This window comes from Pseudophryne corroboree, chromosome 11 (assembly GCF_028390025.1).
Source record: "Pseudophryne corroboree isolate aPseCor3 chromosome 11, aPseCor3.hap2, whole genome shotgun sequence".
NCBI classification, from domain to species: Eukaryota; Metazoa; Chordata; class Amphibia; order Anura; family Myobatrachidae; genus Pseudophryne; species Pseudophryne corroboree.
In genome coordinates this window covers 82,341,786-82,356,361 of record NC_086454.1, presented here as the reverse complement: position 1 = coordinate 82,356,361, position 14,576 = coordinate 82,341,786, and the positions used below count along the sequence as shown (strand labels likewise).

Sequence of the window (14,576 nt, the reverse complement as noted above, 5' to 3'; positions counted from 1 at the left end):
CGACACATTATGCCACACACCGTAATGCCTGTGACACATTATCATGCCCGTTATTCATTATGCTAAACACTGCAATGCCCCTGATACATTATAGCACATACATTGCCTGTGACACATTATGCCACACACTGCAATGTCCATGACACATTATGCCACACACTGCAATGTCCGTGATACATTATGACACACACTGCAATGTCCGTGATACATTATGCCACACACTGCAATGACCCTGTGACATTATACCACATACCACAATGCTCGTGATATAGTATACCACACACCGTAATGCCTGTGACACATACCGCAATGCCCGTTATACCCTATGCCACACACCGCAATGCCCGTTATACATTATGCCACACACTGCAATGCCCCTGAGACATTATACCACATACAATGCCCGTGATATAGTATGCCACACACGTAATGCCTGTGACACATTATGACACACACCGCAATGTCCGTAATACATTATGCCACACACCGCAATGTCCGTGATACATTATGCCACACACCGCAATGCCCATTACACATTAAGCCCTACAGTAAGGCCTCTAATTACTTTTAAATTACCTGCTCATTGCCAGGGGTTTCATGCTCTTGGTTCCATGCACGGTGCCAGGGGTTTTCATGCTCAGGGTGTCATGCTCGTTGCTAGGGGTTTCATGCGGTAGGTGTTATGCTTGTTGCCAGAGGTATCATGTGCTGGGCTTCAAGCTTGTTGCCAGAGGTTAACATTCGTTGCCAGGGGTTTCATGCACTGGGTGTCATGCTCATTGCTAGGGGGTAATGCTTGTTGCCAGGGATTTCATGAGCTGGGTGTTGTGCTTGTAACCAGGGGGTAATGCTTGTTGCTAGGGCTGTGCTCCCAGTGCCACATATGCCCCCAGTGCCAGATATTCCCCCACAGTGCCAGGTACACATATGCCCCCAGTGCCAAATATGCTCCCCCAGGGCCAAATATGCCCCCAGCAGCATTCTCCGTCTCCGTAATGGCAGCGGTGCGCAAGGTGTGTGACGTCACCGCAGTGTAGCTTCCAGTTACACGGAGCTGCAGTCTGTGATTGGCCGGCACGGTGGCGCGTGTCGTTAGTCCTGCAGCTGGGGCGGGTTCGACTCCCACCCCTGCGCTCGAGCTTAGGTACAGGGAAAGCACAAACAATAGAGAATGCAGCTCGGCATGGGGTGCACTCGGACTGTGACAGCAGCCTCATTTTTGGTGTACACAATACTGGAAGAGATAATATTATTATTTATCACCCCCCCCCCCCCCCCCTAATCCCACCAGCATCAGTATATACCGCGAGGGGGTGAGAGGGGTAGGAGCAGTGACAGAGGGGGGTGAGAGAGGGGAGAAGGAGCAGTGACAGAGGGGGGTGAGAGAGATGGGTAGGAGCAGTGACAGAGGGGGGTGAGAGGGGGAAAGGAGCAGTGACAGAGGGGGTGAGAGAGGGGGAAAGGAGCAGTGACAGAGGGGGGTGAGAGAGGGGGGAAGGAGCAGTGACAGAGGGGGGTGAGAGAGATGGGTAGGAGCAGTGACAGAGGGGGGTGAGAGAGGGGAGAAGGAGCAGTGACAGAGGGGGGTGAGAGAGATGGGTAGGAGCAGTGACAGAGGGGGGTGAGAGAGGGGGAAAGGAGCCGTGACAGAGGGGGGTGAGAGAGGGGGAAAGGAGCAGTGACAGAGGGGGGTGAGAGAGGGGGGAAGGAGCAGTGACAGAGGGGGGTGAGAGAGATGGGTAGGAGCAGTGACAGAGGGGGGTGAGAGAGGGGGGAAGGAGCAGTGACAGAGGGGGGTGAGAGAGATGGGTAGGAGCAGTGACAGAGGGGGGTGAGAGAGGGGAGAAGGAGCAGTGACAGAGGGGGGTGAGAGAGATGGGTAGGAGCAGTGACAGAGGGGGGTGAGAGAGGGGGGAAGGAGCTGTGACAGAGGGGGGTGAGAGAGATGGGTAGGAGCAGTGACAGAGGGGGGTGAGAGAGGGGGAAAGGAGCTGTGACAAAGGGGGGTGAGAGAGATGGGTAGGAGCAGTGACAGAGGTTGGTGAGAGAGGGGGGAAGGAGCTGTGACAGAGGGGGGTGAGAGAGATGGGTAGGAACAGTGACAGAGGTTGGTGAGAGAGGGGTGAAGGAGCAGTGACAGAGGGGGGTGAGAGAGTGGGGTGAGAGAAGGGGGTAAGAGAGTGGGGTAGGAGCAGTGAGGATGCAGTCCGGATACACTGGGGTGGAAGGTTGTGCGTGGTCCCGGGCTGCAGGGCGGTGTGCTTTGCATTACAGGGCGGCAGGGAGCAACAGCAGCAAGGACTATTGTCCTGGGCAGCCGGGCTACGTGGCTGCATACTGGGGGAAAGGGAAAGCCAGCTCTTTGTGCCCACTCCACAGGAGGTGGAGAGAGGGAGCACAGGAAGAAGTGCCCTCTGCCTGAACGCAGTTCCGTGGCTGCGGCACTCAGGAGGCGGAGCGGCTATGTAGGCGGGCGGCCAGAGAACAAGCAGCAGCATTCTCCATCTTCGTAATGGCAGCGGTGCGCAAGGTGTGTGACGTCACCGCTACCGCCCGCCGGAGACCCAGGAGGGACACACAGGAGAGGCGCGCACTGTGCCCTCCGTGTCCCTCCTTCCCAAAACAGAATCAGTGGCGGCGGCTAGGGCGCCCTGCAGCCCTGCGCTCCCCCAAGCGATCGCAGGGGCTGCGGGCCCCTAGTTACGCCACTGCCTTGAACACTTATATCAAAAGGTTCAAGTTCAAGATGGAATCGCTCAGGGTGGTTATTGCGAGCCTGGACGAGGGGGATTACATGGTCTCCCTGGACATCAAGGATGCGTACCTGCATGTCCCCATTTACCCTCCTCACCAGGAGTACCTCAGATTTGTGGTACAGGACTGTCACTATCAGTTCCAGACGCTGCCGTTTGGGTTATCCACGGCACCGAGGGTCTTTACCAAGGTAATGGCCGAAATGATTATACTCCTTCGCAAGAAGGGAGTTTTAATTATCCCGTACTTGGACGGTCTCCTGATAAAGGCGAGGTCCAAGGAACAGTTGGTAGTGGGGGTAGCACTTTCTCGGGAAGTGCTACAACAGCACGGCTGGATTCTCAATATTCCAAAGTCACAGCTGGTCCGGACGACACGTCTTCTGTTCCTGGGAATGATTCTGGACACAGACCAGAAAAAAGTGTTTCTTCCAGTGGAAAAAGCAGAGGAGTTGTCATCTCTAGTCAGAGACCTCCTAAAACCGGGACAGGTGTCGGTACATCAATGCACACGAGTCCTGGGAAAAATGGTAGCTTCGTACGAAGCGATTCCATTCGGAAGGTTCCACGCAAGGACTTTCCAGTGGGACCTGTTGGACAAATGGTCCGGGTCCCATCTCCAGATGCAACAGCAGATAACCCTGTCGGCAAGGACCAGGGTGTCGCTGCTGTGGTGGCTGCAGAGGGCTCATCTACTAGAGGGCCGCAGATTCGGAATACAGGACTGGGTCCTGGTGACCACGGATGCCAGCCTTCGGGGCTGGGGCGCAGTCACACAGGGAAGAAATTTCCTAGGACTGTGGTCAAATCAGGAGATTTCGCTTCACATAAATATTCTAGAGCTAAGGGCCATTTACAATGCCCTAAGCCAAGCAAGGCCCCTGCTTCAGAACCAGCCGGTACTGATCCAATCAGACAACATCACGGCGGTCGCCCATGTAAACAGACAGGGCGGCACAAGAAGCAGGAGGGCAATGGCAGAAGCCATAAGGATTCTCCAATGGGCGGAAAATCATGTGTTAGCACTGACAGCAGTGTTCATTCCGGGAGTGGACAACTGGGAAGCAGACTTCCTCAGCAGGCACGACCTCCACCCGGGAGAATGGGGACTTCATCCAGAAGTCTTCCAAATGCTGGAAAACCGGTGGGAAAGACCACAGGTGGACATGATGGCGTCCCGCCTCAACAAAAAGCTAAAAAGATATTGCGCCAGGTCAAGGGACCCTCAGGCGATCGCTGTGGACGCTCTAGTAACACCGTGGGTGTACCAGTCGGTTTATGTGTTTCCTCCTCTGCCTCTCATTCCCAAGGTACTGAGAAAAGGGCATTCCGGAGGAAGTCATCCCTACCCTGATCAAAGCCAGGAAGGATGTCACTGCAAAACATTATCACCGCATTTGGCGGAAATATGTTGCTTGGTGTGAGGCCAGGAAGGCCCCAACGGAGGAATTTCAACTGGGTCGATTCCTGCATTTCCTGCAAGCAGGGGTGACGTTGGGCCTCAAATTGGGGTCTATTAAGGTCCAGATTTCGGCCCTGTCGATTTTCTTCCAGAAAGAACTGGCTTCACTGCCTGAAGTTCAGACTTTTGTAAAAGGAGTTCTGCGTATTCAGCCTCCTTTTGTGCCCCCAGTGGCACCTTGGGATCTCAATGTGGTTTTGGAGTTCCTGAAATCACATTGGTTTGAACCACTTAAGACTGTGGATTTGAAATATCTCACGTGGAAAGTGGTCATGCTGTTGGCTCTGGCTTCGGCCAGGCGTGTGTCAGAATTGGCGGCTTTGTCCTATAAAAGCCCTTATCTGATTTTCCATATGGATAGGGCAGAGTTGAGGACTCGTCCTCAGTTTCTCCCGAAGGTGGTATCAGCGTTTTCACTTGAACCAGCCTATTGTGGTGCCTGCGGCTACTAGGAACTTGGAGGATTCCAAGTTACTGGACGTAGTCAGGGCCCTGAAAAATTGTTTCCAGGACGGCTGGAGTCAGGAAAACTGACTCGCTGTTTATCCTGTATGCACCCAACAAACTGGGTGCTCCTGCTTCTAAGCAGACTATCGCGCGCTGGATTTGTAGCACTATTCAGCTGGCGCATTCTGCGGTGGGACTACCGCAGCCTAAATCTGTAAAAGCCCATTCCACAAGGAAGGTGGGCTCATCTTGGGCGGCTGCCCGAGGGGTCTCGGCTTTACAACTTTGCCGAGCTGCTACTTGGTCAGGGGCAAACACATTTGCAAAATTCTACAAATTTGATACCCTGGCTGAGGAGGACCTGGAGTTCTCTCATTCGGTGTTGCAGAGTCGTCCGCACTCTCCCGCCCGTTTGGGAGCTTTGGTATAATCCCCATGGTCCTTACGGAGTCCCCAGCATCCACTAGGACGTCAAGAGAAAATAAGAATTTACTCACCGGTAATTCTATTTCTCGTAGTCCGTAGTGGATGCTGGGCGCCCATCCCAAGTGCGGATTGTCTGCAATACTTGTAAATAGTTATTGTTACACAAATCGGGTTGTTATTGCGAGCCATCTGTTCAGAGGCTCCGTTGTTATCATACTGTTAACCGGGGTTCCTATAACGAGTTATACGGTGTGATTGGTGTGGCTGGTATGAGTCTTACCCGGGATTCAAAATCCTTCCTTATTGTGTCAGCTCTTCCGGGCACAGTGTCCTAACTGACGTCTGGAGGAGGGTCATAGGGGGAGGAGCCAGTGCACACCAGATAGACCTAAATCTTTCTTTAGATGTGCCCAGTCTCCTGCGGAGCCGTCTATTCCCCATGGTCCTTACGGAGTCCCCAGCATCCACTACGGACTACGAGAAATAGAATTACCGGTGAGTAAATTCTTATTTTATATATTTTTGCACAATATATGCTATCAGAGCAAAATGTATAACTTGGTAGTTGTCTCCCCCTGGTGGTTGTAGTACATTACTTCCAGTACACTTTCTCTGAACATGTTAAAGTCCTCCTATCTTCTACATACGATATATTTTTGATTGAGCACTCTCACACTGTCAATCAGACATACTCACTGTATATGTGCGGTTGTGCCAATATCATTTAGGTGTGTACCCGGCCTTACCCTCATTTATTGCTTCAATTATTCCTAAATATTACCGAGACATTAGGATCACTCCCAACACACACACACACACACACACACACACACACACACACACACACACACACACACACACACACACACACACACACACACACTTTTATACTATATAACTTTTGTTTTATACATTATATAACATTTGTTTGTATTGCTTGGACTTTGCCAGTAGGTTTGGTTCTTCACAGAGTTGCAATATGTAGGTGCAGGATGGTTCCCATTAAAAGTACAGGACAAGACCTGAACCAACTGATGCAACTTTTGCACAGCAGGCACCGGCCATACAGTGCGCCATCACTGCCTCTTTTTTAAATATTTCAATAATCGCGCATCCCACAATAAAGTCTAATTTTAGACTGATCTGCAAAACTGGGCGCACCACCCTTCCTACTCTGTACTTTGCAAGCAGTACCCTCGGCTCCTCCACTCATCCTATGCAAGCTACTATTCCCTCCACAAACTCCACCATGCTACTCCACAAACCCCATGTCAATTGGCGGACCTCTTGGCTCACTTGTGCAAATCGAGCACTATGGCAGAGCCGCAGATGATATAGTCCTGCGCAGGGCTGTTTCTAACTAACTCTGCTCCCCGTGCAAGATTTAAAAATTATCCCCCCCATCGGCATTAAAAAATGCACACACACACACACACACACACACACACACACACACACACACACACACACACACACACACACACACACACACACACACACACACACACACCTCTCCAGATATAAGAAACACAAATTTGCTCGCATGAGCCCGACGAGGGGTCATGGCCTCGCAAAAATGGGCTTGGTCTTGCTAAAATGAGCGTGGTCTCGCAGGAAGGAAAAGACTACCTTACACCCCAGTTTTTGACCCTGCTCCAACAGACTTCCGCCACCACAGGGAAAAAAATTAATTCCACCGTATTAAGCCCCACACAGTAATGCCCCTTACACCATATTATGCCACACACCACAATGCCCGTGATACATTATGCCCTACAATAAAGCTTCTTAATTTAAATTACCTGCTCCTTGCCAAGGGTTTCACGTGCTGGATGTCATGGTCGTTGCCAGGGGTTTCATGCTCTGGGACGGGTGTCATGATCGTTGCCAGGTGTGTGTAATGCTTGTTGCCAGGGCTCAGGGGTGTGTAATGCTAGTTGCCAGGGGTGTGTAGTGCTCGTTGTCATGGGTGTGTACTGCATGCTTCCGCCCGCCAGCAGCTTCCCCTCCTCTCTGTCATAAGTACTCCGCTCGGGGGGCGGAGTTTCATGAAATGACGCGTCGTGACGTGACGACACAAACACGTCATTCCGCGAACCTCCGCCACCCGAGCAGAGTACTTATGACAGGGAGGAGGCGGAGCACCTGGAGCATCGAAAAATGCAGTGGCGGGTGCCACGTGCAACAGCATGGCTTGCGCGGCGCAAGTAAAAGCACTGGTTCTGCACATCATTACTTGTGAATGGTCCCTTGTGTGTTTTGGCGTTTGTCTAACACTTTGTCTCATTTCTCCCACAGATGAAAGCAGGACTTGGGACAAATCTGATCAGCATGATTACATTATGGTTTGGACTTTATACTTGGGGAATCCCCATGTTTGACCTGAACACGTTTCCGGTCTGGGCATCACACAACACATCAGCATCACCATGACAGACTTTTGTATCTAGACTTGTAATGTGATGACAGCAAATTCAGACTGACTCTTCGGCACCTTCATGGCCAACCTATGTTCTCCAAATGACGTTACACGGAGCGCAGCTTCTTACTAACCAAGCTTCATGAGAATTAGGCAGGTGGAGCGCACAGGCTGGCTATGGTTTAGGAAGACCTATCGATGAACCATTAATAGGTAAATCAGGGAGAGGTTAGAAATTGGGTACAAACAAAATAAAAGAACACATGTGCAGCATCATATGCGCTGCTCCGGCAGGTATGTACTACTTAAAAGTTCAAGAAAAAAAAATCGATAATGGATATATAGTTGCTGTGGCCACAGAGGGGCTTAATGGTACCCCATGTCCTTTTGTTACCGTTGGTGAAGTATGTTGGTTAGGGCACCACGCCTCTCTTTGGTCTATAAATCCCTCCGTTCTTTTATCTTGAGCCTCATTATCATTGACCATTCCCGGTAACTTCTATCACTTGCCAAGAATGTTAGAAGTTTTTAATATATCAATTCATCCATAAAGATATGGAAATTGTGATACGTCTAGTAAAAACAAGTTAATACCTTCTCCTATAGCAATATTTTGAGATGGTGTCTATTTTAAAGGGAAAAACTTTTATTGAGTTTCTTCTGGGCTGTTTGTTCATATGCAATAGCTAATCAGACTCCACCCACTTCTTATACGTGCGAACGTGACCAGTGGTAGTGATTACGGAGCCTTATGTACCAACGTAAGAAGTCCACTCAAAGGTTTCTCAGCCCTCTTCTCACATAACACATGGTCTATGTTGGGAATTTACTTAATCACGTGCTGGTGAATTTAACTCACTTGGTTACTAATTTTTCTACATGGTATTAAATATTTATATCGTCAAGAGGTGACCTGCTACGTTTATTGGAGAAAAGGTTTGATAAATGTTGGAGTGGCAAGAGACCAATTTGGGTTCTCATGAGCACCAGCTCAAATAAGGTTAAAACGATTGTCATGTGAATCCCACTTACGCTCATACTAATTATTGAGACATAACACAACCTTCACAAGAAAACTCCCTGTGCATCCTTTCGTAGTCGTTGGAAACCTATTGATAGCTTACTGGGCTGGGGGGGAAAAAAGAGGAAATGTATTTCATGTTCTCCTGGTAGTGAAAGGGTTACATATAGGGTTTTGTCACAAGGGGGACATCTTTCTCAGTATTATCATCACATCTGCTTTCTGGCCAAATACTATTTCTTACAGATCATGGACTCATGAAAGCTTGCCAGGCTAGTGTTGTAGACTGAGTCACTGTTAAAATGCTGGGAACATAATTTTGATGGCGTTAGAAAAGTCTCTCCGTTACACGTCCTCTTCTCTCCAGCTGATGGTTTTTAAGTAGCAAGAAAACGTCTTTCCCTTTCAAGCTGCAGCGGTTTTCCAGTTTGGTCCAGCCCCAGAAGCGTAAAGCTCAAGTTGTCCGTGTGACACAACCCTTAATCTCTGCTCCGTTCATGTTGGTGCTATTGAACATGTTTGATTTGCTTATTAACTGGACTTCTTTCCTACGGTACCTAAATGCTGTACAGTGCAGGACTCACTGATAGCTGGTATCTCTATGTCTAATGGGAGGAGATTAACACTGTAGTATCAAGACACTAAGATTAGTACTGCTGGGAATGACCATATCCCTCTACAGGACAGGAGCATGATAAACTTGAAGCTGTTGCCCTGATATTATAGCTTTTATATGCTCTTGTTGAATTGGCATTAATCGCTGTCTGTGACCTGCAGCTGTGCCCACGCCCATTGTACGTTCCTTTGGCATGTGCTGGACAATGCTTTTTTTTATTTGCACAGTAGGATAAAATAACTGCATTATCACAGATGAATTGCACAAAGGTCATATTCTGTTTCTGGGAGGTTTTGTACTGTAAATTAAGTATCTTATTAAAGGGGGAGACTATCAGAGACTCCCAAGTGTTTAATAATAATTTTGAATAAAATGCAACGATTGTATTAATAATGGTTTTCCTCATCTCATATGTTCATATTGCGTATATGTGTGTGTGTGTGTGTGTGTGTGTGTGTGTGTGTGTGTGTGTGTGTATGTATATGTTATATATATATATATATATATATATATATATATATATGTGTGTGTGTATTATATATATATATATATATATATATATATATATAAAAAACATGAGCTTGTGGCAGCACTTCAAAGTCAGACAATTCCTGACCCGGTGCCCTCCTAGGTACCTTGTTTATCAAACGGTCCAATATAGCATGGATGGAGGCGGCACTCGGACAAATCCAAAACCAGAGCAGAAATTAATGCAACGTTTCAAGTTGTTTATTTCACCTCTTCATCAGACATACAAGATACAAAAAGCCTCATACCTTAGAAAGGCTCCCACCAGGTGTGATCAGATGCAATCAGCCCCGGCGTGGGCCGCGGGAGTGGACGCCCACTGATGACTCCACCATCCCTCGACTCGTAACCGTGACAACAAATAATAAACAATGCAAGAGCATAAATACATTAGAGATCAAACAGCATTGTTGAAAGCACGTATATTGTTAATGGCAATAATAAGAATAGTGTAACAAATGCAACAATCATAATCACAATATAGAACAGAGACTCCAATTCATAAGAAACAATGCAGAACCAATGTCTCATTGAGCCCACATGGAGCTAAAGTTTGTAATTCATGGATCCATCTAGATTCCGTCTGCAATAGCCTGAGCGACCTGTCACCTCCACGTAAACTGCTGGGTTCATGATCAATGATCATGTATTTTAAACACGCTAAACGATGCCTAGCCTGCAAGAAGTGATTGGCAACAGGTTGGTCACTTGCTCCAGTGGTAACAGCATTTCTGATAGCCAATCTATGATTGGCGATCCCTACACGCAGTGTACGGTCGATTTTCCCAACATAATTGTACTCACAGGGGCATGTAATCAAATAAATGATGAATTTTGTAGTGCATGTTGCTCGATGTTTGATGTAGTATTTCTTTCCACTATATGGATTGCAAAATAATTTACCCGTGGTTAATGCCCTACAGGTGATGCAATTCAAACATCTATAACACCCCTTTTGTAATGTTAAAAAGGTGTTTTGTTCACTCTGCATGCTGTCCCAGCCTGTGATATCAGTCTTCACTACCCAGTCCTTTATATCACGACCCCGATTATATGCAGACATAATGGATGTGTCCCCAAGGTTTAATTTCACATCCGAAGCTACAATAGGCCATCATTTTTTTGCTGTATGCTAAATGGCACCACTATGTGTGTTGAAATGGTTAACCCAGGGCATACGTTTACTTCTCATTTTATCACCAGGATATTTACTTTTAAGCAGTACCTGTCTATTACATCCCAACGCCTTCTCCTTTGCCCGCAAGAGAGAATTAACATCATAACCACGTTGGATACATTTATCAATCATGCCATCGATATACAGCACGTAAAAATTGTGAATAAGACAAGCCAAATTTCAAAGGTTTGGGATGGAAGCTGTCTGAGTGTAACAATGTATTCCTATCCGTGGGTTTTTGATACAACTCGGTAATAAGATGTCCATCACACGCTCTCACAAGGACATCCAAATAGTTAACACAAACTGTGCTGGTATTATAGGTAACTTTGATGGGGTGTGCACTGCAGTGGAATTGTGTGTTTCAATAGCCTCAGTAAAAGACTCCTGGGTGGTGTTCCACACGATGAACAGGTCATCTTTGTATCTTACAAAGAACAAAATATAATCAGCAAATTTTGGATTATCAAAGAATATTTCTTGTTCTGCAACAAACATGTACGTATTAGCATACGATGGGGCCACAGGGGACCCCATCGCACACCCAGAGGTCTGCAAAAAGAATTTGCCAACAAACAAGAAGTAATTGTAAGTTAACACCATCTCCAGCAAGTCCAGGAATAACTCAACATCAGGGCCACTATATAGAGGATTATTAGTAATTAATCTGCGCACAGCAGCCAAACCTTCTACATTAGGGATTACCGTATATAGGCTGGAGATATCAATACTACAAAGTACACAGCCAGTTGGAATCATGTCCAGGTCTTGTAATTTAGTAAGAAAGGCCGTAGTAGATATCTCTCATTAGTAACTATGCAAGGTTGAAGTATTACATCTAAGTATGTGGACACTCTGAAATAACCCATCACGGGCTGCTATGATAGGACGCCCTGGAAGACATACCAAACTTTAGGCAGAGAATACAGGACAGGTACCTTAGGAGACTCAATCAGCAAGGCCTTCATCAAAGTTTCAGAAATCAAATCTGTTTGAACTGCATAACACAATTTATTATAAAGAACTGTATAGAAACTGCAAGTAGGATCACAGTCCAATAATTTATAAACACTAGAGTCTCTCAAGTTCGGCTCTATAGTCACACAAATTCTGTACCACGATACCCCCGCCCTTGTCTGCAGGGCGTTTCGTGATATCAGAATAATTAGATAGATCTTTTAAATTGTTAAAGAAATTCTTCTTTATTCAAATTATTGCGTACATATTTAGCCAAACCAGAGTGGGCCTGACTAGACACTTCATCATTTAACATTCTATTGAATGTTTTAATAGACGCATTATATGAAACAGGATCAAACAGACTCCGCTTCTGCAATTTAGCCAATTGGGGCGGTATAGACTTATTAAATGCACACACAGAAGCATCAGTAGTAGTCCCAGTGAGAGTTCCAGAGGAAGTCCCTGAAAAATGTTCATGTACTTTAAGTTGTCGATTTAATTTATATTTCTCCACTTCCCACTGGTGAGATGAGAAGCGAGTCGTGGGTACAAATGACAATCCTTTCCTAAGCACAGTCATCTCAATAGGCATTAGGGTGTGACTGGATATATTAAAGATTATTTCCTCCGGGCAAGAGGGGGTCTGCCTATTCTCCCTTGCCTACGCTCTTTGGCATTGCCCCCCTCGCCGCGTCCACCTCCTCTTCCGCCGCCAGCATGGCGGGTACGTACCCCTAAAGGGGAATGAGAACTAGGTGTTTGACCATCAGAATCGCTAATGATATTTCTATCACCAGACGAATCTGATTGCCACACTTGTTTATAGTTCCTCTGGCGAAATCTCTGTTGTCTCTCGTTGCGGCTACCACGTGCCCATAAGTAGACACGGTTCTGTTCATAGTCAGCATTGACTTTAGCTAACTTCTGTCGTTTAAATTGTATCAAGTCACGTCTATATGTGGTGATCTGACCATTCAATTTGTCTAGCCAGTTAGCTTTAGTGTCATCAACCAGTGTGGCCCAAAGCCAGAGTGGCATGTAATGAGTCAAACTACAGGGGGGGGGGGGGGGGAGGTGAAGGAGGGAACCGCAGCAGCGCTATGTAATTGGTGGAGGTGTTGCTGCTGTGTTCCCTCTCCTTTACCATAGGCTGCCCTCCGCCGCTGTGAATGCTGGGATGCGCTTCCCAGCATTCACAGCGGCGGAGGGCAGTATATGGTAAAGGAGAGGGAACGCAAAAAAAAAAAAAGGGAAGCTGTCTGCCGTAATGTGTAACAAGGGGATGCTGTCTGCCGTAATATGTAAAAAAGGGCAAACTATCTGCCGTAATGTGTAAAAATGGGACGCTGTCTGCTGTAATGTGTAAAAAGGGGACGCTGTCTGCCGTAATGTGTAAAAAAGGGGACGATGTTTGCCGTAATGTGTAAAAAGGGGACGCTGTCTGCCGTAATGTGTAAAAAAGGGGACGCTGTGTGCCGTAATGTGTAAAAAAGGGGACGCTGTCTGCCATAATGTGTAAAAAGGGGACGCTGTCTGCCGTAACGTGTAAAAAGGGGACACTGTCTGCTGTAATGTGTAAAAAAGGGACGCTGTCTGCCGTAATGTGTATAAAAAGGGGACGCTGTTTGCCGTAATGTGTATGAAAAGGGGACGCTGTTTGCCGTAATGTGTAAAAAGGGGGCGCTGTCTGCCGTAATGTGTAAAAAAAGGGGAAGCTGTCTGCCGTAATTTGTAAAAAGGGGACGCTGTCTGGCGTAATGTGTAAAAATGGGACGCTGTCTGCTGTAATGTGTAAAAAGGGGAAGCTGTCTGACGTAATGTGTAAAAAGGGGAAGCTGTCTGCTGTAATGTGTAAAAAGGGGACACTGTCTGCCGTAATGTGTAAAAAAGGGCAAACTATCTGCCGTAATGTGTAAAAATGGGACGCTGTCTGCTGTAATGTGTAAAAAGGGGACGCTGTCTGCCGTAATGTGTAAAAGGTTGACGCTGTCTGCCGTATTGTGTAAAAAGGGGAATCTGTCCGCCGTAAGGTGTGAAAGGGGCTCTACCTGGTGTAGTGGTGCTACCATGCGGCGTAATTTGAATAATAGAGACTACTGTGCACCGTTATATGAATTGGTATGATTTTGTGGCCACACCCCTTCCCCACGAAGCCACGCCCCTATTTTGGGGGCACACCTACGGCGCGCACTGCCCCTGTTTTACATAGAGGGGTGGGGCTCCGATGCCATTTCTTGCACACAGTGCTAAATTTACTAATTACGTCACTGTTGCTAGGTATCCATTTCCCTGGCCCTGAGCAGGTCCCCCTCCACAGATCCTCACCAGGGGTGAGGGGGTGGACTTGTATGGGGATGGGGGGCCCAAAGCATTTTGTCGCACATGGGCCCACCGCTCGCTAGTTCCGCCACTGGAAGGGATTGTAATGATCCAGATGATATGGGTCTAAAAAAGATATAGTTAATAGAATATGGGGGGTAATTCTGAGTTGATCGCAGCAGGAATTTTGTTAGCAGTTGGGCAAAACCATGTACACTGCAGGGGAGACAGATATAACATCTGCAGAGAGAGTTGGGGGGGGGGCTAGGGGGGCACGTTCCCCGGGTGCTGGGATGTAGGGGGCGCTAAGGATGCCAGTTGTGGTGCTGCACTTTGCTGGCGATACACCTGCTGGCTTCCGCTGTCTCCAGTCAGGTGCCGGCAGCAGAGGCTTCTGGCGCTTCCGGGTTGCAGCTGAAGCTTTGTGCGTGTGACGTCACACGCACGC

At 47.6% G+C, this 14,576-nt stretch overlaps 1 protein-coding gene across 1 annotated transcript in view; it reads left to right on the top strand.

The window, feature by feature from the left end:
* LOC134968904 (solute carrier family 13 member 1-like) overlaps positions 1–9,537 on the top strand; it is a 121,323-nt gene extending 111,786 nt beyond the window's left edge. The window contains exon 16 of the mRNA XM_063944475.1: positions 7,387–9,537. Within this exon, the coding sequence (XP_063800545.1) occupies positions 7,387–7,521 (135 nt within the window). The 3' untranslated portion in view covers positions 7,522–9,537. The remainder of the gene's footprint in view (positions 1–7,386) is intronic.
* Positions 9,538–14,576: the final 5,039 nt, after the last annotated feature.